General features: G+C 35.9%; 1 protein-coding gene across 1 annotated transcript; it reads left to right on the top strand.

Moving 5' to 3' along the window:
- The first annotated feature begins 10063 nt into the window (after positions 1-10063).
- On the top strand, positions 10064-23683 carry LOC128237266 (uncharacterized). Its single transcript, XM_052952632.1, has 3 exons — positions 10064-10103; positions 22693-22776; positions 22977-23683. The coding sequence occupies exon 3, from the start codon at positions 22989-22991 to the stop codon at positions 23589-23591; it is 603 nt and encodes a 200-aa protein (XP_052808592.1). The 5' UTR covers positions 10064-10103; positions 22693-22776; positions 22977-22988; the 3' UTR covers positions 23592-23683.
- Positions 23684-26518: the final 2835 nt, after the last annotated feature.

Here is a 26518-nt window from a genome sequence, read left to right as displayed (position 1 = left end):
CCCATTGTGTGGTTGTAAGTGAGAAATAATCAATGGTTGACATGAAATTTGTACTTTTGAACTGGAGACGAACAAAGATAGGGGACATCAACTGATCATGACCAACCTGAATACCAAGTATGAGTTCCTGGGTCCAAGTATGAATTTCCTTGGTCCAAGCGTTCTTTAGTTATTGAGCAGAAAGAAGTGTGACATACAGACTGGTGACCAAGAAATTGTTTTTCACCTGAAGGGCACAGTGCCCTTGACCTACTGACCTCAAAATCAATAGGGTCATTTACTTTTCAAGACCAACTAGCAAACCAAGTATGAAGTTCCTAGGCCCAAGCTTTCTTAAGTTATTAAGCGGACACCATTATTTTACCTAAAGAACACCTTGACCTTTGACCTACTGGCCTGAAAATTATTAGGGGTCTTTAGTTATTGAGTGGAAACCATTTTTCAGTTTTAGGTCACTGCCAAAATATCGTATTGATTTCATTTTTTTTACTTCATATCAATAGGGGTCATCTACTGGTATTATGACCAACCTGCATACGAGGTATGAGGTTCTTGGGTCTTAACATTCTCAAGCTTTTCCCCATTTATATTTTAAGAATGCATTAATCATGACATGTTTAAAAGTTGTAGAATGTTCTATTTATTCTGTAGAGTTTTAGAAAATCTACAAAATTAAAGTTAAATTAAAATGAACTGCAATTAAAAAATGAACTGCAATTAAAACTAGAGATTGCTTTTTTTTTTAAAAAGCACTTGTTTCCCCCATTGTGTGGTTGTAAGTGAGAAATAATCAATGGTTGACATGAAATTTGTACTTTTGAACTGGAGACGAACAAACATAGGGGACATCAACTGATCATGACCAACCTGAATACCAAGTATGAGTTCCTGGGTCCAAGTATGAATTTCCTTGGTCCAAGCGTTCTTTAGTTATTGAGCAGAAAGAAGTGTGACATACAGACTGGTGACCAAGAAATTGTTTTTCACCTGAAGGGCACAGTGCCCTTGACCTACTGACCTCAAAATCAATAGGGTCATTTACTAATCAAGACCAACTAGCAAACCAAGTATGAAGCTCCTAGGCCCAAGCTTTCTGAAGTTATTAAGCAGAAACCATTATTTTACCTAAAGAACACCTTGACCTTTGACCTACTGGCCTGAAAATCATTAGGGGTCTTTAGTTTTGAGTGGAAACCATTATTTTACCTAAAGGACACCTTGACCTTTGACCTACTGGCCTGAAAATCATTAGGGGTCTTTAGTTATTGAGTGGAAACCATTTTTCAGTTTTAGGTCACCGCCAAAATATTGTATTGATTTCTTTTTTTTTCACTTCAAATCAATAGGGGTCATCTACTGGTATTATGACAAACCTGCATACAGAGTATGAGGTAACCTTGGGTCTTAGCATTCTCAAACTTTTCCCCATTTATATTTTAAGAATGCATTAATCACGATATGTTTAAAAGTTGTAGAATGTTCTATTTTATAGAGTTTTAGAAAATCTACAAAACATGATACTCTTGTTCTGTGATCATATCTTTCAATAATATGGATCTGCGTGTAGGCAAACATAAGGTATTGAAGTATCAAATTCCATTACTAGCAACTAAGCCTGTATATAAGTGACTGGCATTGTAATTTTACCCTATTTTAGTAATGGAGGGGTCATGATTATGAACAGCCTGAGTGAAAGTTTACAATCAAGCCTAATTACTTTTGAAAATTCCCAAAAATTGGTCCACATATCATAATTATATTACTTTAAATGTCCTATCGCATGTCATGCCCCCACAGAGAAAACACAGCTGGAGGGGCAATTAACTAATACCGCACATTCCATAAAACCAGTCCAATCAAATGTTGAAAAGGTCCAAAATTGACCTAACTTATTCTTAAACATAAAAGTGCATGTATCAGGGAATGTTAACTTTTATGGTCATGAGACTTAAGTCAAGTCTAAATGTCTTAATACTGGAATGTGTAGTCTGTCTTTGTGACTTGTGTGTTTGTGACTTGTGTGTCTCCGACTTGAGTGTCTCTGACACGTGTGCCTCTGACATGTGTGTGCCTGGCTTGTGTGTCTCTGACTCTTGTGTCACTGACTTGTGTGTCTCTGACTCTTGTATCTCTGGCTTGTGTGTCTCTGACTCTTGTGTCTCTGGCTTGTGTGTCTCTGACTCTTGTGTCTCTGGCTTGTGTGTCTCTGACTCTTGTATCTCTGACACGTGTATCTCTGACTCTTGTGTCTCTGGCTTGTGTATCTCAGACTCTTGTATCTCTGACATGTGTGTCTCTGACTCTTGTGTCTCTGGCTTGTGTGTCTCTGACTCTTGTATCTCTGACACGTGTATCTCTGACTCTTGTGTCTCTGGCTTGTGTGTCTCTGACTCTTGTGTCACTGACTTGTGTGTCTCTGACTCTTGTGTCTCTGGCTTGTGTGTCTCTGACTCTTGTGTCTCTGGCTTGTGTATCTCAGACTCTTGTGTCTCTGGCTTGTGTATCTCAGACTTGTGTATCTCTGACTCGTGTGTCTCTGACTTGTGTTGTATCTCTGACTGGTGTGTCTCTGACTCGTGTTGTATCTCTGGCTTGTGTATCTCTGACTCTTGTATCTCTGGCTTGTGTATCTCAGACTCTTGTATCTCTGACTTGTGTGTCTCTGACTCTTGTGTCTCTGGCTTGTGTGTCTCTGACTCTTGTATCTCTGACACGTGTATCTCTGACTCTTGTGTCTCTGGCTTGTGTGTCTCTGACTCTTGTGTCACTGACTTGTGTGTCTCTGACTCTTGTGTCTCTGGCTTGTGTGTCTCTGACTCTTGTGTCTCTGGCTTGTGTATCTCAGACTCTTGTGTCTCTGGCTTGTGTATCTCAGACTTGTGTATCTCTGACTCGTGTGTCTCTGACTTGTGTTGTATCTCTGACTGGTGTGTCTCTGACTCGTGTTGTATCTCTGACTTGTGTATCTCTGACTTGTGTGTCTCTGGCTTGTGTATCTCTGACTTGTGTATCTTTGACTCGTGTGTCTCTGACTCCTGTTGTATCTCTGACTGGTGTGTCTCTGACTCCTGTTGTATCTCTGACTTGTGTGTCTCTGACTCCTGTTGTATCTCCGACTGGTGTGTCTCTGACTCGTCTTGTATCTCTGACTTGTGTGTCTCTGACTCCTGTTGTATCTCTGACTGGTGTGTCTCTGACTCGTGTTGTATCTCTGACTCGTGTTGTATCTTTGACTCGTGTGTCTCTGACTCCTGTTGTATCTCTGACTGGTGTGTCTCTGACTCGTGTTGTATCTCTGACTCGTGTTGTATCTCTGACTTGTGTATCTCTGACTTGTGTGTCTCTGGCTTGTGTATCTCTGACTCGTGTGTCTCTGACTGGTGTGTATCTGACTTGTGTACTTCTGACTTGTGTACTTCTGATTGGTGTTGTATCTCTGACTGGTGTTGTATCTCTGACTTGTGTGTCTCTGACTTGAGTGTCTCTGACTTGTGTGTCACTGACTTGTGTGTCTCTGATTCGTGTTGTATCTCTGACTTGTGTTGTATCTCTGACTTGTGTGTCTCTGACTTGTGTGTCACTGACTTGTGTGTCTCTGATTCGAGTTGTGTCTCTGACTCGAGTTGTGTCTCTGACTCGTGTGTCTCTGACTGGTGTGTCTCTGACTCAAGTGTCTCTGACTCAAGTGTCTCTGACCCGTGTATCTCTGACTCTTGTGTTGTATGTCTGACTCTTGTATCCCTGACTTGTGTGTCTCTGGCTTGTGTGTCTCTGACTTGTGTGTGCCTTACTTGTGTGTCTCTGACTCTTGGAGTCTCTGACTTGTGTGTCTCTGACTTGTGTGTCTCTGGCTTGTGTGTCTCTGGCTTGTGTGTCTCTGACTCTTGAGTCTCTGACTTGTGTGTCTCTGACTTGTGTGTCTCTGGCTTGTGTGTCTCTGACTCTTAAGTCTCTGACTTGTGTGTCTCTGACTTGTGTGTCTCTGGCTTGTGTGTCTCTGACTCTTGTGTTGTATGTCTGACTCTTGTGTCTCTGGCTTGTGTGTCTCTGACTTGTGTGTCTCTGACTTGTGTATCTCTGACTCTTGGGTCACTGGCTTGTGTGTCTCTAAATCGTGTTGTATCTCTGACTCTTGTATCTCTGACTTGTGTATCTCCGACTTGTGTGTCTCGTGTTTTATATCTGACTTGTGTTTCTCTGACTCGTGTGTCACTGACTTGTTTGTCTCTGACTTGTGTGTCTCTGACTTGTGTGTCTCTGACAGGTGTGTCTCTGACTAGTGTATCTCTGACTGGTGTGTCTCTGACTTGTGTATCTCTGACTTGTGTGTCTCTGACTTATGTGTCTCTGACTTATGTGTCTCTGACTTATGTGTCTCTGACTTGTGTGTCTCTGACTGGTGTATCTCTGACTTGTGTATCTCTGACTTGTGTGTCACTGACTTGTGTGTCTCTGACTTATGTGTCTCTGACTTGTGTATCTCTGACTGGTGTGTCTCTGACTTGTGTGTCTCTGACTTGTGTGTCACTGACTCAAGTGTCTCTGACTCGTATGTCTCTGACTCGTATGTCTCTGACTTGTGTTGTATCTCTGACTCTTGTGTCTCTGGCTTGTTTGTCTCTGGCTTGTGTGTCTCTGAATCTTGAGTCTCTGGCTTGTGTGTCTCTGAATCGTGTTGTATCTCTGACTCTTGTATCTCTGACTTGTGTGTATCTGACTTGTGTGTATCTGACTTGTGTGTATCTCTGACTTGTGTGGTTCTGACTTGTGTGTATCTCTGACTTGTGTGGTTCTGACTTGTGTGTATCTGACTTGTGTGTATCTGACTCGTGTATCTCAGACGCATGTGTCTCTGACTTGTGTGTCTCTGACTTGTGTGTCTCTGACCTGTGTGTCTATGACTTGTGTGTCTCTGACTTGTGTATATCTGACTTGTGTATATCTGACTTGTGTGTATCTGACTTGTGTGTCTCTGACTTGTGTATCTCTGACTCTTGTATCTCAGACTCATGTATCTCTGACTCGTGTGTCTCTGACTCGTGTGTCTCTGACGCGTGTGTCTCTGACTCGTGTGTCTCTGACTCGTGTGTCTCTGACTCCTGTTTCTCTGACTCCTGTTTCTCTGACTTGTGTTTCTCTGACTTGTGTTGCATCTCTGACTCTTGTGTCTCTGGCTTGTGTGTCTTCAAGTTGTGTAACCGACTTGTGTGTCTTTGACTTGTGTGTCTCTGACTTGTGTGTCTCTGACTTGTGTGTCTTTGACTTGTGTGTCTTAGACTTGTGTGTCTGGCTTGTGTGTCTCTGGCTTGTGTGTCTCTGACTTGTGTGTCTGGCTTGTGTGTCTTTGACTTGTGTGTCTTTGACTTGTGTGTCTGGCTTGTGTGTCTCTGGCTTGTGTGTGTCTTTGACTTGTGTGTCTCCGACTTGTGTGTCTGGCTTGTGTGTCTCTGGCTTGTGTGTGTCTGGCTTGTGTGTCTCTGACTTGTGTGTCTCTGACTTGTGTGTCTCCGACTTGTGTGTCTGGCTTGTGTGTCTCTGGCTTGTGTGTATCTGATTTGTGTGCCTCTAACTTGTGTATCTCTGACTCGTGTATCTCTGACTCGTGTATCTCTGACGCGTGTATCTCTGACTCGTGTATCTCTGACTCGTGTGTCTCTGACTCGTGTATCTCTGACTCCTGTTTCTCTGACTTGTGTTTCTCTGACTTGTGTTGCATCTCTGACTTGTGTTGCATATCTGACTCTTGTGTCTCTGGCTTGTGTGTCTTCAAGTTGTGTGTCTCTGACTTGTGTGTCTTTGACTTGTGTGTCTCTGACTTGTGTGTCTTTGACTTGTGTGTCTTTGACTTGTGTGTCTCCGACTTGTGTGTCTGGCTTGTGTGTCTCTGGCTTGTGTGTGTCTGGCTTGTGTGTCTCTGACTTGTGTGTCTGGCTTGTGTGTCTTAAACTTGTGTGTCTTTGACTTGTGTGTGTCCGACTTGTGTGTCTGGCTTGTGTGTGTCTTTGACTTGTGTGTCTCCGACTTGTGTGTCTCTGGCTTGTGTGTGTCTGGCTTGTGTGTCTGGCTTGTGTGTCTCTGACTTGTGTGTCTCCGTGTGTCTCCGACTTGTGTGTCTCCGACTTGTGTGTCTCTGACTTGTGTGTCTGGCTTGTGTGTCTCTGGCTTGTGTGTGTCTGGCTTGTGTGTCTGGCTTGTGTGTCTTAAACTTGTGTGCCTTTGACTTGTGTGTGTCCAACTTGTGTGTCTGGCTTGTGTGTCTCTGGCTTGTGTGTGTCTTTGACTTGTGTGTCTCCGACTTGTGTGTCTCTGGCTTGTGTGTGTCTGGCTTGTGTGTGTCTGGCTTGTGTGTCTGGCTTGTGTGTCTCTGACTTGTGTGTCTCCATGTGTCTCCGACTTGTGTGTCTCCGACTTGTGTGTCTCTGACTGGTGTGTCTTTGACTTGTGTGTCTCCGACTTGTGTGTCTGGCTTGTTTGTCTCTGGCTTGTGTGTGTCTGGCTTGTGTGTGTCTGGCTTGTGTGTCTCTGACTTGTGTGTCTGGCTTGTGTGTCTTAAACTTGTGTGTCTTTGACTTGTGTGTGTCCGACTTGTGTGTCTGGCTTGTGTGTCTCTGGCTTGTGTGTGTCTTTGACTTGTATGTCTCTGACTTGTGTGTCTCTGGCTTGTGTGTGTCTGGCTTGTGTGTCTCCGACTTGTGTGTCTCCGACTTGTGTGTCTCCGTGTGTCTCTGACTTGTGTGTCTCCGACTTGTGTGTCTCTGACTTGTGTGTCTGGCTTGTGTGTGTCTGGCTTGTGTGTCTCTGGCTTGTGTGTCTGTCTTGTGTGTCTCTGGCTTGTGTGTCTCTGACTTGTGTGTCTGGCTTGTGTGTCTCTGGCTTGTGTGTGTCTGGCTTGTGTGTCTCTGGATTGTGTGTCTCTGGCTTGTGTGTCTCTGGCTTGTGTGTCTCTGGCTTGTGTGTCTCTGACTTGTGTGTCTCTGACTTGTGTGTCTGGCTTGTGTGTCTCTGGCTTGTGTGTCTCTGGCTTGTGTGTCTCTGGCTTGTGTGTCTCTGGCTTGTGTGTGTCTGGCATGTGTGTGTCTGGCTTGTGTGTCTCTGGCTTGTGTGTGTCTGGCTTGTGTGTCTCTGGCTTGTGTGTCTCTGGCTTGTGTGTCTCTGGCTTGTGTGTCTCTGGCTTGTGTGTGTCTGGTATGTGTGTGTCTGGCTTGTGTGTCTCTGGCTTGTGTGTCTCTGGCTTGTGTGTCTCTGGCTTGTGTGTGTCTGGTATGTGTGTGTCTGGCTTGTGTGTCTCTGGCTTGTGTGTGTCTGGCTTGTGTGTCTCTGGCTTGTGTGTGTCTGGCTTGTGTGTTTCTGGCTTGTGTGTCTCTGGCTTGTCTGTCTCTGGCTTGTGTGTCTCTGGCATAATGGGAATGGTGTTATACTTAGCTTGTTAAGTTACAGATTAAACACCTGTGTTAATTAACACATTATTTATATTTTCTTTGTATTACTACTTTATTTTTTTTTAACTTCTTTATGATATTAGCACAGGAATTAGCTTTTTAAATTTGGCTTTCAAACAAAATTTTGACTTTTAATATTCTCAAAACAGTGAAAATCAAATCATGAAACTTCCACGATTATATTATGAAGCCTCAAACATGTCCTAGAATTACTCACATGAATATCGCCACTTGTGATTTTTGCCTTCAAGATTTTTTTTTACATTTTTAGAAATGATGTTTAACTTTATATATTGTCCAATCTGTATATATGACATAAATATATATATATATAATTGTGCTAGAATTACTTATAAAGTGTTTTTTGTTTTTTTGTTTGTCTTTTTATCTTTACGTAAGGAACAAGAGCGGTCACAGACAGCTATATCCCCTGCCTCATGTGGGCATTTTTTGTAATGAAAGCCAATCAATGGTAATGGTAGTTTCTCAGGAACATAAGAAATGCGAAAAATTAAGAAGGAGTTGGGAAGAAACAAATTTTAAATGTAAAATAAAGAAAGGGCATTAACTCTTAAGTTTGGTAGAAATTGCAATAAAGAAAGGGCATTAACTCTTAAGTTTGGTAGAAATTGCATGAAAAACGTAAGAGGAGTTGCGAAGAAACCAATTTAAAATGTAAAAAAAGGGGCAATAACTCTTTCAAAAAAGGTCAAATTTCAAAAGTCTGACAATATGCGCTGCTTCACTTTATGATCATCTATCTGTGAAAGTTTGGTAGAAATCGCATGAAAAACGTTAAGAGGAGTTGCGAAGAAACAAATTTTAAATGTAAAATAAAGAAAGGGCAATCACTCTTTCAAAAATGGTCAAATCGCAAAAGCCCGACAATATGCTTTGCTTCACTTTATGATCATCAATCTGTGAAAGTTTCATAGAAATCACATGAAAAACGTAAGAGGACTTGCGAAGAAACCAATTTTAAATGTAAAATAAGCAAAGGGCAATAACTCTTTCAAAAATGGTCAAATCAGGAAAGCCCGACAATATGCTTTGCTTCACTTTATGATCATCAATCTGTGAAAGTTTGGTAGAAATCGCATGAAAAACGTAAGAGGACTTGCGAAGAAACCAATTTTAAATGTAAAATAAGCAAAGGGCAATAACTCTTTCAAAAATGGTCAAATCAGGAAAGCCCGACAATATGCTTTGCTTCACTTTATGATCATCAATCTGTGAAAGTTTGGTAGAAATCGCATGAAAAACGTAAGAGTTGATAAGAAACCAATTTTAAATGTATAATTAGCAAAGGGCAATAACTCTTTAAACAAGAGCTGTCACAGAGACAGCGCGCTCGACTATTCCGCCGCTTTCGGTGTATGGATTGAAAAGTTTTGGCGAAACATGCATCGATCACTGTTAGATTAGATTTCAATGCAATACATGATGTGCTGATATATTTACATAAATTGAATGGAAAATATTTAAGGTGGTACGCAAACTTTAACGTAAATTCTAAGTAAAAAAAGGGGCATAATTTTGTCAAAATGCTTGATGAAGTTACCTCCTCCTGTGTACAGGTTAGGGGCATGATGGTGAACAAGCGTGCTAAGTTTCAAAGCCAGATGTCAGATGACTTTGAAAATATTTGAGGTGGTACGCAAACTTGAACGTAAATTCAAAGTAGAAAAAGGGGCATAAATCTGTTAAAATGCTTGATACAGTTACCTCCTCTTGTGTACAGGTTGGGGGCATGATGGTGAACAAGCGGGCAAAGTTTCTAAAGCCAGATATCAATGGAGTTGAAAATATTTGAGGTGGCACGCGAACTTTAATATAAATTGTAAGTAGAAAAAGGGGTATAATTTTGTCAAAATGCTTGATAGAATTACCTCCTCCTGTGTACAGGTTAGGGGCATGATGGTGAACAAGTGTGCAAAGTTTCAAAGCCATATGTCAATGGACTTTGAAAATATTTGAGGTGGTACAAAAACTCTTACAAAAACTTTAACATACGTGGTTAGCTCTCCTTATTCTTCAAATAGTCGAGCTAAAAATGGTCGAATCGGGAAAGCTGCTTCACTTTATGATCATCAATCTGGGAAATTTTGGTAGAAATCGCATGAGAAATGTAAGAGAAGATGCACAAAAAAGAATGTGGGACGGACGGACGCAAGCATGCACAGACGCACGAAATCGCGCCTACCATTACTATATCCCCTCGCCTTTTTAAGGCGGGGGATAAAAAAGTTGAAAAATTCCCCACACAATAATTTATAAGCAAGACACAAATGGTAACTTCTTAAGCATTAATCACAAAAACATAACTATACAGACTTAGGCAACGTTGAAGTTTTTATAAACAGCTTTTTTACAGAGTAGGTAAAATCTTTTATTTCACATACTGGCAATGGTACCTCGTTTTCTTTTATATATTTCTTTTCGGTAACAGAAGAAATGAAATATGAGAAAGCTGGAATGACAATAAGAATAGTTCGATTATAGGTACCATTATTGAAACTCAATAAGAAAAAAAATCAATGTATGAAGACCAATCAATGACTTTGTTCTATGTACATAAAGCTTTATATTCAAGAGATTGATATGATTGATTACTTGAACAACTTCGCTGATCCCGTTAAGACGCAAAGTTTGCTTTCGTAAAGTGTGAGTAGAAATTACTTTTCATACTATTTATTTGAGATATAAATAGTTAGAAGATAATATTATTATTATTAATATTATTATTATTATTATTATTATTATTATTATTATCATCATTATCTTTATCAGTAGCAGTAGTAGTAGTAGTAGCAGCATAAAGCAGTTTTTTCTCACCATTTTGAGCATCATTAGGGCCTGGCCGTTCTGATGGGAAATATGCGACATATGGAGTAAAATTAGGGTGATTTTTTAAAACACCAATTGTGAATTTCATTTTCATTTTGGGAAAAACGTAAATGTTTTAGCTTTGGGAATGGCCCTGAATGGGCTGAGTGAGCTTAGTAAATGAGCCCTTCTTATTCATTTAAATATTAATTCAGGTCATCTGACTCTCTTATAATACTACCTCATTGGCTGACAAATTTTAAACACAAAATCTGATACAGGGAGTGTGTATCGGATGAGTGGCAGAAGTGGGGGGGGGGGGGGTTAAACACCAGTGAAAGTTGAAATTCTTACTGATTAAACCTTGTACTAAATTACTTATCTGCAATTTCATTCCCTGAAACTGTAGGTTGTATTCTAATAATTGTTATAAAGGCATATTAACTCCAATATTTTGATGGACTTCTAAGACCGGCAATTTGGCAGTCTGGACTGATTTTGACCAAGCCAGATGGACGTCATTTTAAAACACTGTAATGAAAAATTCATTGTCAATATCAAACTTATAGCAAGAAGTCCCCATGATAAATCTAGATTTATTAGATTTTTCAAGATTATCAGTTGAATGTTGACCGACTGTAGTAGCATTAAGCAATTAAATCATAGTACTGTTTCACTTTTTGTCGTCTGACTGCTTCCCGCCGACCGCAGTAACTTAATAATTACAATCGCAGCGTTTTGTTAGAAATGCCGCAGAACTCAATAAGAAACTCATTTAAAATTAAGTTTGTATCAATTACTATCTACTTCGGCTATGATGGTTCTAGAGCCCTCTTACCATTCTATATAATCAGACTTTTGAACAAGTCTTTTCTGTTGTTGTTTTTTTTTTGGGGGGGGGGATGCGGGTCCAGACTGACTTCGGTTCCAAACTTTTAGAAGCCCTGCTTCCAACAGTAAATCAAGCAATATGAGCAATATGACAAACTAAATTTTTATATCAATTTCCACTCACGGAGCAAAGCAATCTTTCAAAATCTCTGGGATCAGGTATAATGGAGGAATTGAAAGTCCATTTGACAAAATCTTTTCTACGATGGCGGTCTTACCAGGTCTCTCACCCCTCCCAACCACTGTTGGGCAAAACATAGGTGTGTAAGTGATTTACTCTTATTCATCAAGTACTTACCTTCACTATTTTGGTGCCTTCCTTAAAAGGTTCAACAACATCGATCTGTTCAATTAAACTTTTGTCTTGTGATGTTAATTCAGCTTCCAAATGTCTTTCTGGCATAGCATCAACCACACCTCTGCGAGATTCGGACAAATTCCTCGGACCTCTGTCTCCATGTTTTTCCCCATCTTCGGCAGAGCTTTTAGTCCTATTTCTTCTTTTTTTAGACTTTGATTTTTTTGGCTCACCTGGGGTGCTTTCAGAGTCTATACCAAGCTCATTGCCAAGCTTTTCCAGAAAATCCCTGTCTGGAACCTCATCAAAAGGAGTTATCATCCTTCTTGACATGTTTGGTATCTGTTTGAAAAAAAAGAAGAAAAAAAGACATTTGACATTATTTATCTTTTTGTGACATACGTACATGTAGTAACATGTAGGAAAAAGTTGAAAAACAAGAATGCAAAGACAACGTCAAGGCTAAATTTTAATTGCAAATAAACTTTACAAAGTATACATGCCAATCACCTAATAAAAGCACAACCATTATGATAATGACTCTTTCAATTTGTAATGCCCCAAAATCAAACTTTTTTGGCACTTAATTTAACATAATTCATGGGCAGGATTTCATTGGCAGGTGTTTGTGAAACCAACCAAAATGTGCATGCATGGAGTTCCTTTATGACTGTATGAGGATGTCCCTTAATAATCATTATGTATGGAGTTCCTTTATGAGTATATGGGGCTGTACCTTAGAAATGTTCATGTATGATGTTCCTTTCTGAGTGTATGGGGCTGTTCTTTAGGAATGTTCATGTACGGAGTTCCTTTATGAGTGTATGGGCTGTACCATAGAAATGTTCATGTATAATGTTCCTTTATGAGTGTATGGGGCTTCATGTATGGAGTTCCTTTATGAGTGTATGGGGCTGTACCTTAGAAATGTTAATGTATGATGTTCCTTTATGAGTGTATGGGGCTGTTCTTTAGGAATGTTCATGTATGGAGTTCCTTTATGGATGTATGGGGCTGTACCTTAGAAATGTTCATGTATGATGTTCCTTTATGAGTGTATGGGGCTGTTCTTTAGGAATGTTCATGTATGGAGTTCCTTTATGGATGTATGGGGCTGTACCTTAGAAATGTTCATGTATGATGTTCCTTTATGAGTGTATGGGGCTGTTCTTTAGGAATGTTCATGTATGGAGTTCCTTTATGAGTGTATGGGGCTGCCCCTTAGAAATGTTCATGTATGGAGTTCCTTTATGAGTGTATGGGGCTGCCCCTTAGAAATGTTCCTGTATGGAGTTCCTTTATGACTATATGGGGCTGCCCCTTAGAAACGATTATGTATGGAGTTCCTTTATGAGTGTATGGGGTTGCCCCTTAGAAATGTTCATGTATGGAGTTCCTTTATGACTGTATGGGGCTGTACCTTAGAAATGTTCATGTATGGAGTTCCTTTGTGGATGTATGAGGCTGCCCCTTACAAACGATTATGTATGAAGTTCCATAATGGGTGTATGGGGCTGTATTTCAGTATACAACAACATTCTGTGTCTGTCTCACAATATATTGCAGTATACAACAACATTCTGTGTCTGTCTCACAATAGAATGCAGTATACAACAACATTCTGTGTCCATATCACAATATATTGCAGTATACAACAACATTCTGTGTCCATATCACAATATATTGCAGTATACAACAACATTCTGTGTCCATATCACAATATAATGCAGTATACAACAACATTCTGTGTCCATATCACAATATAATGCAGTATACAACAACAGTCTGTGTCCAAATCACAATATAATGCAGTATACAACAACAGTCTGTGTCCATATCACAATATAATGCAGTATACAACAACAGTCTGTGTCCATATCACATTATAATGCAGTATACAACAACAGTCTGTGTCCATATCACAATATAATGCAGTATACAACAACAGTCTGTGTCCATATCACAATATAATGCAGTATACAACAACAGTCTGTGTCCATATCACAATATAATGCAGTATACAACAACATTCTGTGTCCATATCACAATATAATGCAGTATACAACAACATTCTGTGTCCATATCACAATATAATGCAGTATACAACAACATTCTGTGTCCATATCACAATATAATGCAGTATACAACAACATTCTGTGTCCATATCACAATATAATGCAGTATACAACAACATTCTGTGTCAATATCACAATATAATGCAGTATACAACAACAGTCTGTGTCCATATCACAATATAATGCAGTATACAACAACAGTCTGTGTCCATATCACAATATAATGCAGTATACAACAACAGTCTGTGTCCATATCACAATATAATGCAGTATACAACAACAGTCTGTGTCCATATCACAATATAATGCATAATCACAATATAATGCAGTATACAACAACAGTCTGTGTCCATATCACAATATAATGCAGTATACAACAACAGTCTGTGTCCATATCACAATATAATGCAGTATACAACAACAGTCTGTGTCCATATCACAATATAATGCAGTATACAACAACAGTCTGTGTCCATATCACAATATAATGCAGTATACAACAACAGTCTGTGTCCATATCACAATATAATGCAGTATACAACAACAGTCTGTGTCCAAATCACAATATAATGCAGTATACAACAACAGTCTGTGTCCATATCACAATATAATGGAGTATACAACAACAGTCGGTGTCCATATCACAATATAATGGAGTATACAACAACATTCTGTGTCCATATCACAATATAATGGAGTATACAACAACATTCTGTGTCCATATCACAATATAATGGAGTATACAACAACATTCTGTGTCCATATCACAATATAATGCAGTATACAACAACATTCTGTGTCCAACTCACAATATATTGCAGTATACAACAACATTCTGTGTCCATATCACAATATATTGCAGTATACAACAAAATCTGTGTCCATATCACAATATAATGCAGTATACAACAACATTCTGTGTCCAACTCACAATATATTGCAGTATACAACAAAATCTGTGTCCAACTCACAATATATTGCAGTATACAACAACAGTCTGTGTCCAACTCACAATATATTGCAGTATACAACAACAGTCTGTCGAACTCACAATATATTGCAGTATACAACAACATTCTGTGTCCAACTCACAATATATTGCAGTATACAACAACATTCTGTGTCCAACTCACAATATATTGCAGTATACAACAACATTCTGTGTCCAACTCACAATATATTGCAGTATACAACAAATTCTGTGTCCATATCACAATATATTGCAGTATACAACAAATTCTGTGTCCATATCACAATATAATGCAGTATACAACAAATTATGTGTCCATATCACAATATAATGCAGTATACAACAAATTCTGTGTCCATATCACAATATATTGCAGTATACAACAAAATCTGTGTCCAACTCACAATATATTGCAGTATACAACAACATTCTGTGTCCAACTCACAATATATTGCAGTATACAACAACATTCTGTGTCCAACTCACAATATATTGCAGTATACAACAAATTCTGTGTCCATATCACAATATATTGCAGTATACAACAAATTCTGTGTCCATATCACAATATAATGCAGTATACAACAAATTCTGTGTCCATATCACAATATAATGCAGTATACAACAAATTCTGTGTCCATATCACAATATATTGCAGTATACAACAACAGTCTGTGTCCAACTCGCAATATATTGCAGTATACAACAACATTCTGTGTCCAACTCACAATATATTGCAGTATACAACAAAAATTGTGTCCATATCACAATATATTGCAGTATACAACAACATTCTGTGTCCATATCACAATATATTGCAGTATACAACAAATTCTGTGTCCATATCACAATATATTGCAGTATACAACAACATTCTGTGTCCATATCACAATATAATGCAGTATACAACAACATTCTGTGTCCATATCACAATATAATGCAGTATACAACAACATTCTGTGTCCATATCACAATATAATGCAGTATACAACAACATTCTGTGTCCATATCACAATATAATGCAGTATACAACAGCATTCTGTGTCCATATCACAATATAATGCAGTATACAACAGCATTCTGTGTCCATATCACAATATAATGCAGTATACAACAGCATTCTGTGTCCATATCACAATATATTGCAGTATACAACAGCAGTCTGTGTCCATATCACAATATATTGCAGTATACAACAGCAGTCTGTGTCCATATCACAATATAATGCAGTATACAACAACAGTCTGTGTCCATATCACAATATAATGCAGTATACAACAACAGTCTGTGTCCATATCACAATATAATGCAGTATACAACAACAGTCTGTGTCCATATCACAATATAATGCAGTATACAACAACAGTCTGTGTCCATATCACAATATAATGCAGTATACAACAAAAGTCTGTGTCCATATCACAATATATTGCAGTATACAACAGCATTCTGTGTCCATATCACAATATAATGCAGTATACAACAGCATTCTGTGTCCATATCACAATATAATGCAGTATACAACAGCAGTCTGTGTCCATATCACAATATAATGCAGTATACAACAGCAGTCTGTGTCCATATCACAATATAATGCAGTATACAACAACAGTCTGTGTCCATATCACAATATAATGCAGTATACAACAACAGTCTGTGTCCATATCACAATATAATGCAGTATACAACAACAGTCTGTGTCCATATCACAATATAATGCAGTATACAACAACAGTCTGTGTCCATATCACAATATAATGCAGTATACAACAAAGTCTGTGTCCATATCACAATATAATGCAGTATACAACAAAAGTCTGTGTCCATATCACAATATAATGCAGTATACAACAAAAGTCTGTGTCCATATCACAATATAATGCAGTATACAACAAAAGTCTGTGTCCATATCACAATATAATGCAGTATACAACAACATTCTGTGTCCATATCACAATATAATGCAGTATACAACAACATTCTGTGTCCATATCACAATATAATGCAGTATACAACAACATTCTGTGTCCATATCACACTATATTGCAGTATACAACAACATCTGTGTCTATATCACACTATATAATGCAGTATACAACAACATTCTGTGTCCATATCACAATATATTGCAGTATACAACAATATGTAGAGGCAGTCTCACAATTTATTACAAAATCCCTCACCCGTCTTAAGATGTATTGCAATAAATAGGCTTCTGTAGGGGGATGGCATAATTTAAAAGTGCCTTCCCCCCAGGGAAGTATTTTTTAAAGGCAATTATTTTACCAATGATCATAAACAACTTCATATTATAAAATCAAGTTTAAGGAATGAAATTATACTGCTTACTTTACATTTCTATGCTCAAGATATTTGAACATTAGGGGACCAAAGTTTTATTCATTGAAACATACAGGTATTGTGTACAGTAACCTAAGCTGAAATCTATAATTGCTGATTGACTAGCGGAGAGAATTATGTATATATGATAAATTTTTCGAGTTATCGATCAAAAGAGATTTGTGCGTAGGATTGAATTACGACTTTGGTCATTAGAATAAATTCTACCTGACTGAAGAAGTCCATGAATTAACTCAATAAAGGAAATTTATTTCAAGATTTATATTTAATTAAAAAAAAAAACACCTTGCATAAATCATTTTTTTTATTCTAACCAATGCAAAACATTTTAACTGTTTTTTACATTTATAATAAGTTCTCCAAAAATATGTTCTAAAACCATAAAGAACCTGCCTAGGTGTTTCTTAATATGATAAAATAGAAAGAAACAAGTTGCAATAACTCTGGTGTTATCATAGACACATTGGCATAAAAATGAGAGTCATGTGACAAGAATCCTTTTGTTACCACAAACCATACAATATCTGAGTGTAGGGTGTTATAGGAATCCTCACTCTGGGAATCAGTCCTGATTCAAGTACTTTTGTTTAGAAAATTGTCTCAATAACTGAATGTAGGCAGATAGCAATTCATATTGCAAATAGACCTACATTCTTGTTGAAGTGTACATACAAAAACTTGAATACTTATTTTGAAAACTACTCAAACAAATGCTGCCTTTTAACATAAATCTTAGTGAAATTGCAAGTTAGTTTTTTAGGGACCTACCATTTATGGGATGCACATATATTTTTGATGAGATAAAATAACATATTAAATTAACAATATCAACTTACTGCTGGTCTGTAATACTGTGTTAATTCAGCTATCACTTCATCGCTTAAAACATCTAAATAAATGGAAAACAAAGAGTATAATTTACAAATATACATATATAATAGTATAGTATTTAACAATTGTTTGCAGACAATGTATTGCTATTAATGTGTGTATCAAAATTATACTGCAACATATGAACCAATTTTCATTTCAATATCTTGAAAGTTTTTCGTATTATGGAATTTATGGTAAAGGTTAAAATCCAAACCTCCAACACAAACTATGGTACCTAGGCTATGACTAACAAAAACAGACTGAACTAAAATGAAATGAAACAAAATCTTGACTAGAGTCTAACCCTCCTTCAGAAAGAGTAGCTACAATGTAGATCCAAAAGTGAAGCTACATTAAAACTGAAGAAATTAAACTGTTGGCATGTAGCTTTAAGCTGATCAACATAATAAGTACTGGAGTCTAACCTTCCTTCCTAAAGTGATGCTTTATTGAGGGGGATATATTTTTAAAATATAGCTTAAAGTTGACTGGCATTAAATATACTAGTGTAACCTTCCATCCAAAAGTGATACTTAATTGAGTGAGACAAACTGTTAGCATGAAGCTTTAAACTGACCGGCATTAAGTTTACTAGTCTAACCTTCCTTCCAAAAGTGATGCTAAATTGAGGGAGATGAACTGTTGCCATGTAGCTTTAAACTGACCGGCATAAAGTTTACTAGAGTCTAACCTTCATTCCAAAAGTGACGCTAAATTGAGGGAGATAAACTGTTGGCATGTAGCTTAATCTGACCGGCATTAAGTTTACTAGTCTAACCTTCCTTCCAAAAGTGACGCTAAATTGAGGGAGATGGACTGTTGCCATGTAGCTTTAAATTGACCCCCATTAAGTTTACTAGAGTCTAACCTTCCTTCCAAAAGTGATGCTAAATTGAGTGAGACGAACTGTTGGCATGTAGCTTTAAACTGACCGGCATTAAGTTTACTAGAGCCTAACCTTCCTTCCAAAAGTGATGCTAAATTGAGGGAGATGAACTGTTGGCATGTAGCTTTAAACTGACCAGCACTATGTTTACTAGAGTCTAACCTTCCTTCCAAAAGCGACGCTAAATTGAGGGAGATGAACTGCTGACATGTAGCTTTAAGCTCACCGGCATTGTATGTACTTGAAAATTCCATTAACTCGCCCACATTCTTCATACTCACTGAAAGTAGAATAGCAATTAATACAGCACCTTTCAAAAGTTATCTGACATCTTAATATGTGCAATGGATTCTCTAAGCATTTCAGAGAAAAAATACTTGTTTATGGCAGTTGTATCCAGTATTTGGGACAAATTTATTGAAAAGGATTTTCTTGAAGGGTGACTCTCACACAAATTTCATGTTGTTAATTTTTTCACAATGTGTTTTAATTGTGAATATCTTTTATTGTTATGAACAGGCACATCAAATTGATTAAGTTTGTACTTATATTCACAAACATTTTCAACAGTAGATGTTTGATAACAAAATTCAGCCAAAAAAAAAAATTACAATCCTTATCATAATTTACCTAAAGCTGCAATTGCAACTTCACACATCTGTTTAAGCCTCACACTGAGCATTTGGTCCGCAACTACCAAAATGTTACACAGCTTCTCAGCATCTGCACATTCTGAAAATACAACATGGATTATCATGTAAACCATTCCTAAAGATTGTTAAACATAACTTCTGAAAACTTTTCCAACATTTCCATTTTCAAAATAGATGAAAGGATCTTACTCAAGAAATAAGTCTTATTCATTTTAAAACTATTGTGAAATATTGTATAATAGTATTTACGACATTATGTTAATCACTCTCATTGGGACATTGTTATGCAAGGGGGTGATCTTATGCTGTTTGGGAAAGCCACCGGTCTGGGTTAGTGACTGCAAACAAAACTCTCAAAATGCTCAGGCCTGGAATCGAACATGAGATGCCTTGGTGAGAAGTGAGTGTGCTAACACTGTGCTTACCTGACAACCTATATCTTTATTCAGAGTTATGGGACTTGTGTTGCATTTTTATCATGTTTCAATACAGTCTTTGGAGTCATGGCCGCCACCATTAAAGATTTAACATAATGCTTAAAACAACAACATCATAGGAACACCTAATGTTTCTCTGTTATGTCATACCGACTGAAAATTCATTTCAGGAATGGAAGTTGAGGTGTAAATATAATAGTATGATTCCTGAAAGATTTTTTATGTGAAAAACAACTAAAAAAGTTAAATAATCCAGTCATGGTATCAATAGTGATCATAACTATGGCTATAACCTCCTATAACCTGCAGTAAACCTGGATAAAACGATTGCAGTTACCCAAGGAATCTAATTGGGGGTATTGGAGTCACCATGCAAACCATATAATTATGTGCCCTTGAAAACCTTACTTTTTATATTTGGCTATATTGGCATTTGTTGAGCGAACTTCTCTTACATATTAAAGAAGTTTCATGGTGATATTTGGTCAAAGATTACTACAATGATTGGAATAAAAATTCAAGGGCACATAATACTAAGACAAAATGGGTGTTGATCACAGAGGGCAGGTACTACTTCCCATCATGGTGGCAATGTGTACCAAGTATCAGAATTGCACATCTTTAACTGTGGAAGTAGTCCTAATGGAGTACCTGCATATTTTAGTCCGTAAAATCTTGCCAACTGACTGACTGACCAACCGAATGGTGACTCCAATACCTCTAATTTAAATTTATTGGGGTATAAATATGGTACCTGCAATTGTTTAGGCATCATCTGTATACAGGTATTTTCTCTGAGTTAAATTTGCCCAAAATTATTCTTCAAACATACCAGTAAATGTGTTTGTTTTTACAAAACAAATACAGTGCCTGTTTAAGTTGCAAATTGTAGAAAAACTACCATAACTGCAATAATTTTGGCATCATCTGTATTTGAATCTATTGGGCGCTTAATGTGTCCAAATGTGTTGCACTAATATAAATGTGTCCAATGTATAGAATATATAGGATCTGTCACAAGTCATAATATAATACACACTTTTATTCAACGAGTTCAGGAAATATGTTACTAAGCGAGCCTTTGGTGAGCTAACTAACATATTTCCTGGACGAGTTGAATAAATGTGTGTATTATATGATGACAAGTGTCAGATTCTTTTTATCATATGCTACCTATGTAATTTGCTCTAGTGATGACAAAGAAATTATGCAGTTTCCAGCGCTACATGCATTGCATAAGTGTAGTACAGTAATAATTTAAAACCACATGTACATCTGATCATTTTCATTCTGTTTATAAGTAGAACTCATACTAAGATGATATCCACTTAGAATAACAATAAACAAGAGCTGTCGTAAGACAGCGCGCTCGACTAAGCCGCTTTGACTTAGAAATGAATACAATAATGATGTGATATGTGCCAGTCAAAAGCAATAAAACAATCAAATTAAAAAGTGAACAAGAATCGGATTTTTAATGATTGGCAAAAGAGATTCAGTTTCAACTGCTTTCTTCTATTTTTGTAACAGTGACCTTGATCCTAAAAGCCCCAACACAATCACATGAAAGTCTTCCATAAACACTTCCTATATATCAAGTTACAACTCTCAGGGACCAAAACACAATCTCAGAAAAGGTCTCTATAAACTCTTCCTGTATAATTTTACCAAGTCTGGTCACAATATGTAGACCCTTACTTAAGTTATTCAATACCAACCCTTTTTCTATTAAAAGTAACCTGAAGTCATATCCAAACGATAACGTCATAATTTGTGATATTTCTTGATGTAAATTACTGTTTCAATACACTAAGTAACGACCGGTCTTTAAAAATGTTTTCAATGAAATCAAGGTGAAATATTACCCTTTACTCTTGAGAGAAGGAAAACGGAGTGCTATATTCAAATAAATCTTCATCATAAATACAAAATGAAAAATAAACGTATATTAGCAATTAGATATGGTGATAATTAAAGAAGTCCAACTTCAACACAAATTATTTATTTATTTATTTATTTATTTATTTATTTATTTATTTATTTATTTATTTATTTATTTATTTATTTATTTATTTATTTATTTATTTATTTATTTATTTATTTATTTATTTATTATTTATTTATTTATTTATTTATTTATTTATTTATTTATTTATTTATTTATTTATTTATTTATACCACAGTATTGTTAAATGTATCCAGCAAAAACATAAACATGATTCAATTCTATGAAATTGTATTGGGGAAACAATGAAACATTGTTTATACATATTTGTGTTATTAAGAATGTTTTGTTTTCTTGTTTTCCCAGGAAATGTATCGAGACTCACTTTTCACATTTATGCAAAGACCGACATCTTTTCAACCGCTGGAAATAGATTCAAAATCAATTTGCATGAAATTTACGCTAGTTGCAAATTTTTACTCTTTTTAATTACGTTTAGATTGCGCCGTTGTTTTTCAGGGCAGCAATGTCTGTGTGGTTTTCAAAGATGACACCAGTAATGGTGTCTAGTTTCTACCCAGGCAATCGACTCGTGATCTATTCATTTAAGTCACGTATAAATGAAATAAAAGTTTGAGGCGTTATTGCAATTGACCATAAACTATGATGTGAGCCGAATTGTGCGATTTCTGGAATTTTTGTAATATTAGCAATTAGCAAATTGTTTTGCCAATTAATTTGTTTACAAACATACAGAGTAATATGTTTACTGACCAATATATATAGAGCAATTTTATAGAACACATGTGTAATACAGAAAAATACTTGATGGTAATTTTAAACCGGAAACAATGTATACCATGTGATAAAAATATGGTACCTGTAATAATTTTGGCATCATCTGTTTATAGCTTCTCTTAAGTTAGAAGAATTTACTGCTCAAGTAAGAGAATAGGCAAAAACAGTACCTTTATAAAGTTTCCAAAAGTATAGAATAATTATTTTACCTGCAATAATTTTGGCATCATTTGTATACAGGTACTCCATTAGTACATCAAGAACATCAGCTGGTACTGCTAGCGGCAGCGCTCTGTTGGAAGAGGTCTGAAAATCAAATTAAAGGTATACTTTTTATAGAATATTTAGTATACATATATATATATATATATATATATATATATATATATATATATATATATATATATATATATATATATATATATATATATATATAACAAAATAATTGAAAGTGAAATAATTAAAAGTGAAATTTTAAGCTTAATAATAAATTGTACAATAATAATTTTATTATTAATTTTTAGATCATCATCAAAATGGCTGCACATCGCAACAATAACGACCTGGACCTTATTACAATGAACGCAGATGGACCACATATTGCTGGCAATGCAAGCAAAAGAAAAAATGCCATCCTAAATCTAGTCACAAGAAGAAAGCCTCATCTGATTTTCTTCCAAGAATACAAACTTGCCATGAATTTATGGAAAAGGGATGAAATTAAAAGGAAGTATACATATATTGGATCTAACGGAAACAGTGCAAGCATATTGTACGACAAGAATAAATTAACATGCACTTCAAGTTTTTATACTCAAAAACAAACAGAAGGTCAAGGAGTAATACAATGGTATCCCACTATCAACCATGAAGATGTTGACCTCATTAATTTTATTAACAGTTCCCTTGACATTAATGAACATCGGCTTTGTATGTCAAAAATGACGAGGAAAGATGTTGAACCTGTGCAACATTTTATCTGTATATCATGGCATGGTCCACATAGAGTAACAGATCCAAACAAAGTAATAGTGTTGAACAAGTTACTTCAAACCGCGAACGGCATATTTACAGAATTCAATATTCCAGTAATTATTGGCGGTGATTTCAATATAAGTAATGAGGAAGTAGATCAATAAAGATGCAGCCTAGATATATTCCCATCCAACAAGGAAGATATCATTTTTTTTGTTGTGACAAGGAACAACATTTTTAATGTTAAAGCACAACCTTTGAGAGCATTTCAAAAAAGAGTATTTATAGATGATCCTAACACTTATGACATTTTTGACCATTATCCAGTCAAGCTTACGTTACAATTTCAGTAACAAATACATAAACAAATACAGTAACAAATACAGAAACAAATACAATAACAAATACAGAAACAAATACAGAAACAAATACAGTAACAAATACAGAAACAAATACAGTAACAGATACAGAAACAAATACAGTAACAAATACAGAAACAAATACAGAAACAAATACAGTAACAAATAAAGAAACAAATACAGTAACAAATACAGTAACAAATACAGAAACAAATACAGTAACAAATACAGAAACAAATACAGTAACAAATACAGTAACAAATACAGAAACAAATACAGTAACAAATACAGAAACAAATACAGTAACAAATACAGAAACAAATACAGTAACAAATACAGAAACAAATACAGTAACAAATACAGAAACAAATACAGAAACAAATACAGTAACAAATACAGAAACAAATACAGTAACAAATACAGTAACAAATACAGAAACAAATACATAAACAAATACAATAACAAATACAGAAACAAATACAGAAACAAATACAGTAACAAATACAGAAACAAATACAGTAACAAATACAGAAACAAATACAGTAACAAATACAGAAACAAATACAGTAACAAATACAGAAACAAATACAGTAACAGATACAGTAACAAATACAGTAACAAATACAGTAACAAATACAATAACAAATACAGAAACAAATACAGAAACAAATACAGTAACAAATACAGAAACAAATACAATAACAAATACAGAAACAAATACAGTAACAAATACAGAAACAAATACAGAAACAAATACAGTAACAAATACAATAACAAATACAGAAACAAATACAGAAACAAATACAGTAACAAATACAGAAACAAATACAGTAACAAATACAGAAACAAATACAGTAACAAATACAGTAACAAATACAGAAACAAATACAGTAACAAATACAGAAACAAATACAGTAACAAATACAGAAACAAATACAGTAACAAATACAGAAACAAATACAGTAACAAATACAGAAACAAATACAGAAACAAATACAGTAACAAATACAGAAACAAATACAGTAACAAATACAGTAACAAATACAGAAACAAATACATAAACAAATACAGTAACAAATACAGTAACAAATACAGTAACAAATACAGTAAAAAATACAGAAACACATACAGAAACAAATACAGTAAAAAATACAGAAACAAATACAGTAACAAATACAGAAACAAATACAGTAACAAATACAGTAACAAATACAGAAACAAATACAGTAACAAATACAGAAACAAATACAGAAACAAATACAAGAAGACAACACAGAAACTATAAGAGAAGACAGATCAGATTTATCAATTTGAACAAAGACTGATCAACAAAATGTGGTTAAGATTACATAACAACTTCAGTAATAATGCATGAAAGCTCAACAATGCTGCGAAAAAAGACTTGCATCTTTTAACATCAACTTCTTTTTCACAATCTAGCAGCCCTGTGACCTCTTGCAAGCTTTAAAGATTTTTAGTATATATGTAAAACAGCAAGCAATGATGCGAGCGACTTATATCTTTCGTCACCATTTGACATCAGCACTACAACAGCACACCAACTTGTTCTCCTGGATGATTTGGCTGCAGTTCAATCAAACTTTCCAAGTAATTGCCCCTGAACTTCTTGCCGTGATGAAAATAATTGGATCAAACCAACTTCACATATTTTATATCTATCTATTAAACATTTGAGACATCAGACTAAACATATATATATATTTATAACATAACTTACGGCGCAGGAGTGTTATAACCCCATGCAATATTTTTTATATATAACTAGTGTAATAACTATGCAAATTAGGTCATCACAGAAAAAAATGCATTCATACGCGCTGTCAAAAAAGTAAACAAACATCAGAAACAATGTTTCAAAAGAAATCCTATCGATGTCAACAAACTCAGCTCCACGATGAAACGAATGGTGAAAAAGGCTGGGTTTAACCCAAACAAACGACACCTGATCACAGCGCCAGAAAATACCTCGTCCAGGAATTGAATCATGAATGTCAGACAACATTGTTCCTGCGAACCAGATTAGGCAAATATCGGGACACACAAGAACAATGCATCTTTAAACAACCATAGTCACATAAATCCAAATCAACACAAGGAAATATTCAACATCCGGTACTCCAGTGAAAATACCTGTACAGTGCTCAGTCTATGCACACAGTTTACCAGCAATGCTCAAGTTCACACAGTCACTGATTCCACATGAAATCTCATTTTACAACATTTTTGTAGCTCCAATTCACGGAGGTAAAACTCATTGTGAATATCCATTAAAATTACAAAAATCCATGATGTAATCCAACAGGAACAAAGTGAATTCGCACTAATGAAAGTGACTGTGACGCTGACTAACAGTCTTTTCAAACTTCAACCGCCAATTGACACTCGTGTGATGACTAATGATGTCACGCAGTTATGACATTGCTCTAATTATTGATTTGCTTGATTTAAATAGATTGAAATATGTTCTCTTTTTTTTAAGTGAAACCTTTGAAAATTGGTTGATAATTGAGACATGAATTATGTTTTTCATTGTAAATAAAATGTTTTTATGTCATACTATTTTCTTTCCTACTGATAAGTCATCCTAATAAACCTCAATGTAAATTTCTCGCTCTAGGACATGAGAATCTGTATTGAAGAAACTTTGACCTGATCAAATTTATTAAACTCGTCATTTAAAAATGATAAAAACCTGGCAAAGCCTCGTTTTT

This window comes from Mya arenaria, chromosome 6 (assembly GCF_026914265.1).
Source record: "Mya arenaria isolate MELC-2E11 chromosome 6, ASM2691426v1".
Taxonomy (NCBI): Eukaryota; Metazoa; Mollusca; class Bivalvia; order Myida; family Myidae; genus Mya; species Mya arenaria.
This window is presented reverse-complemented; position numbering and strand designations above follow the sequence as displayed.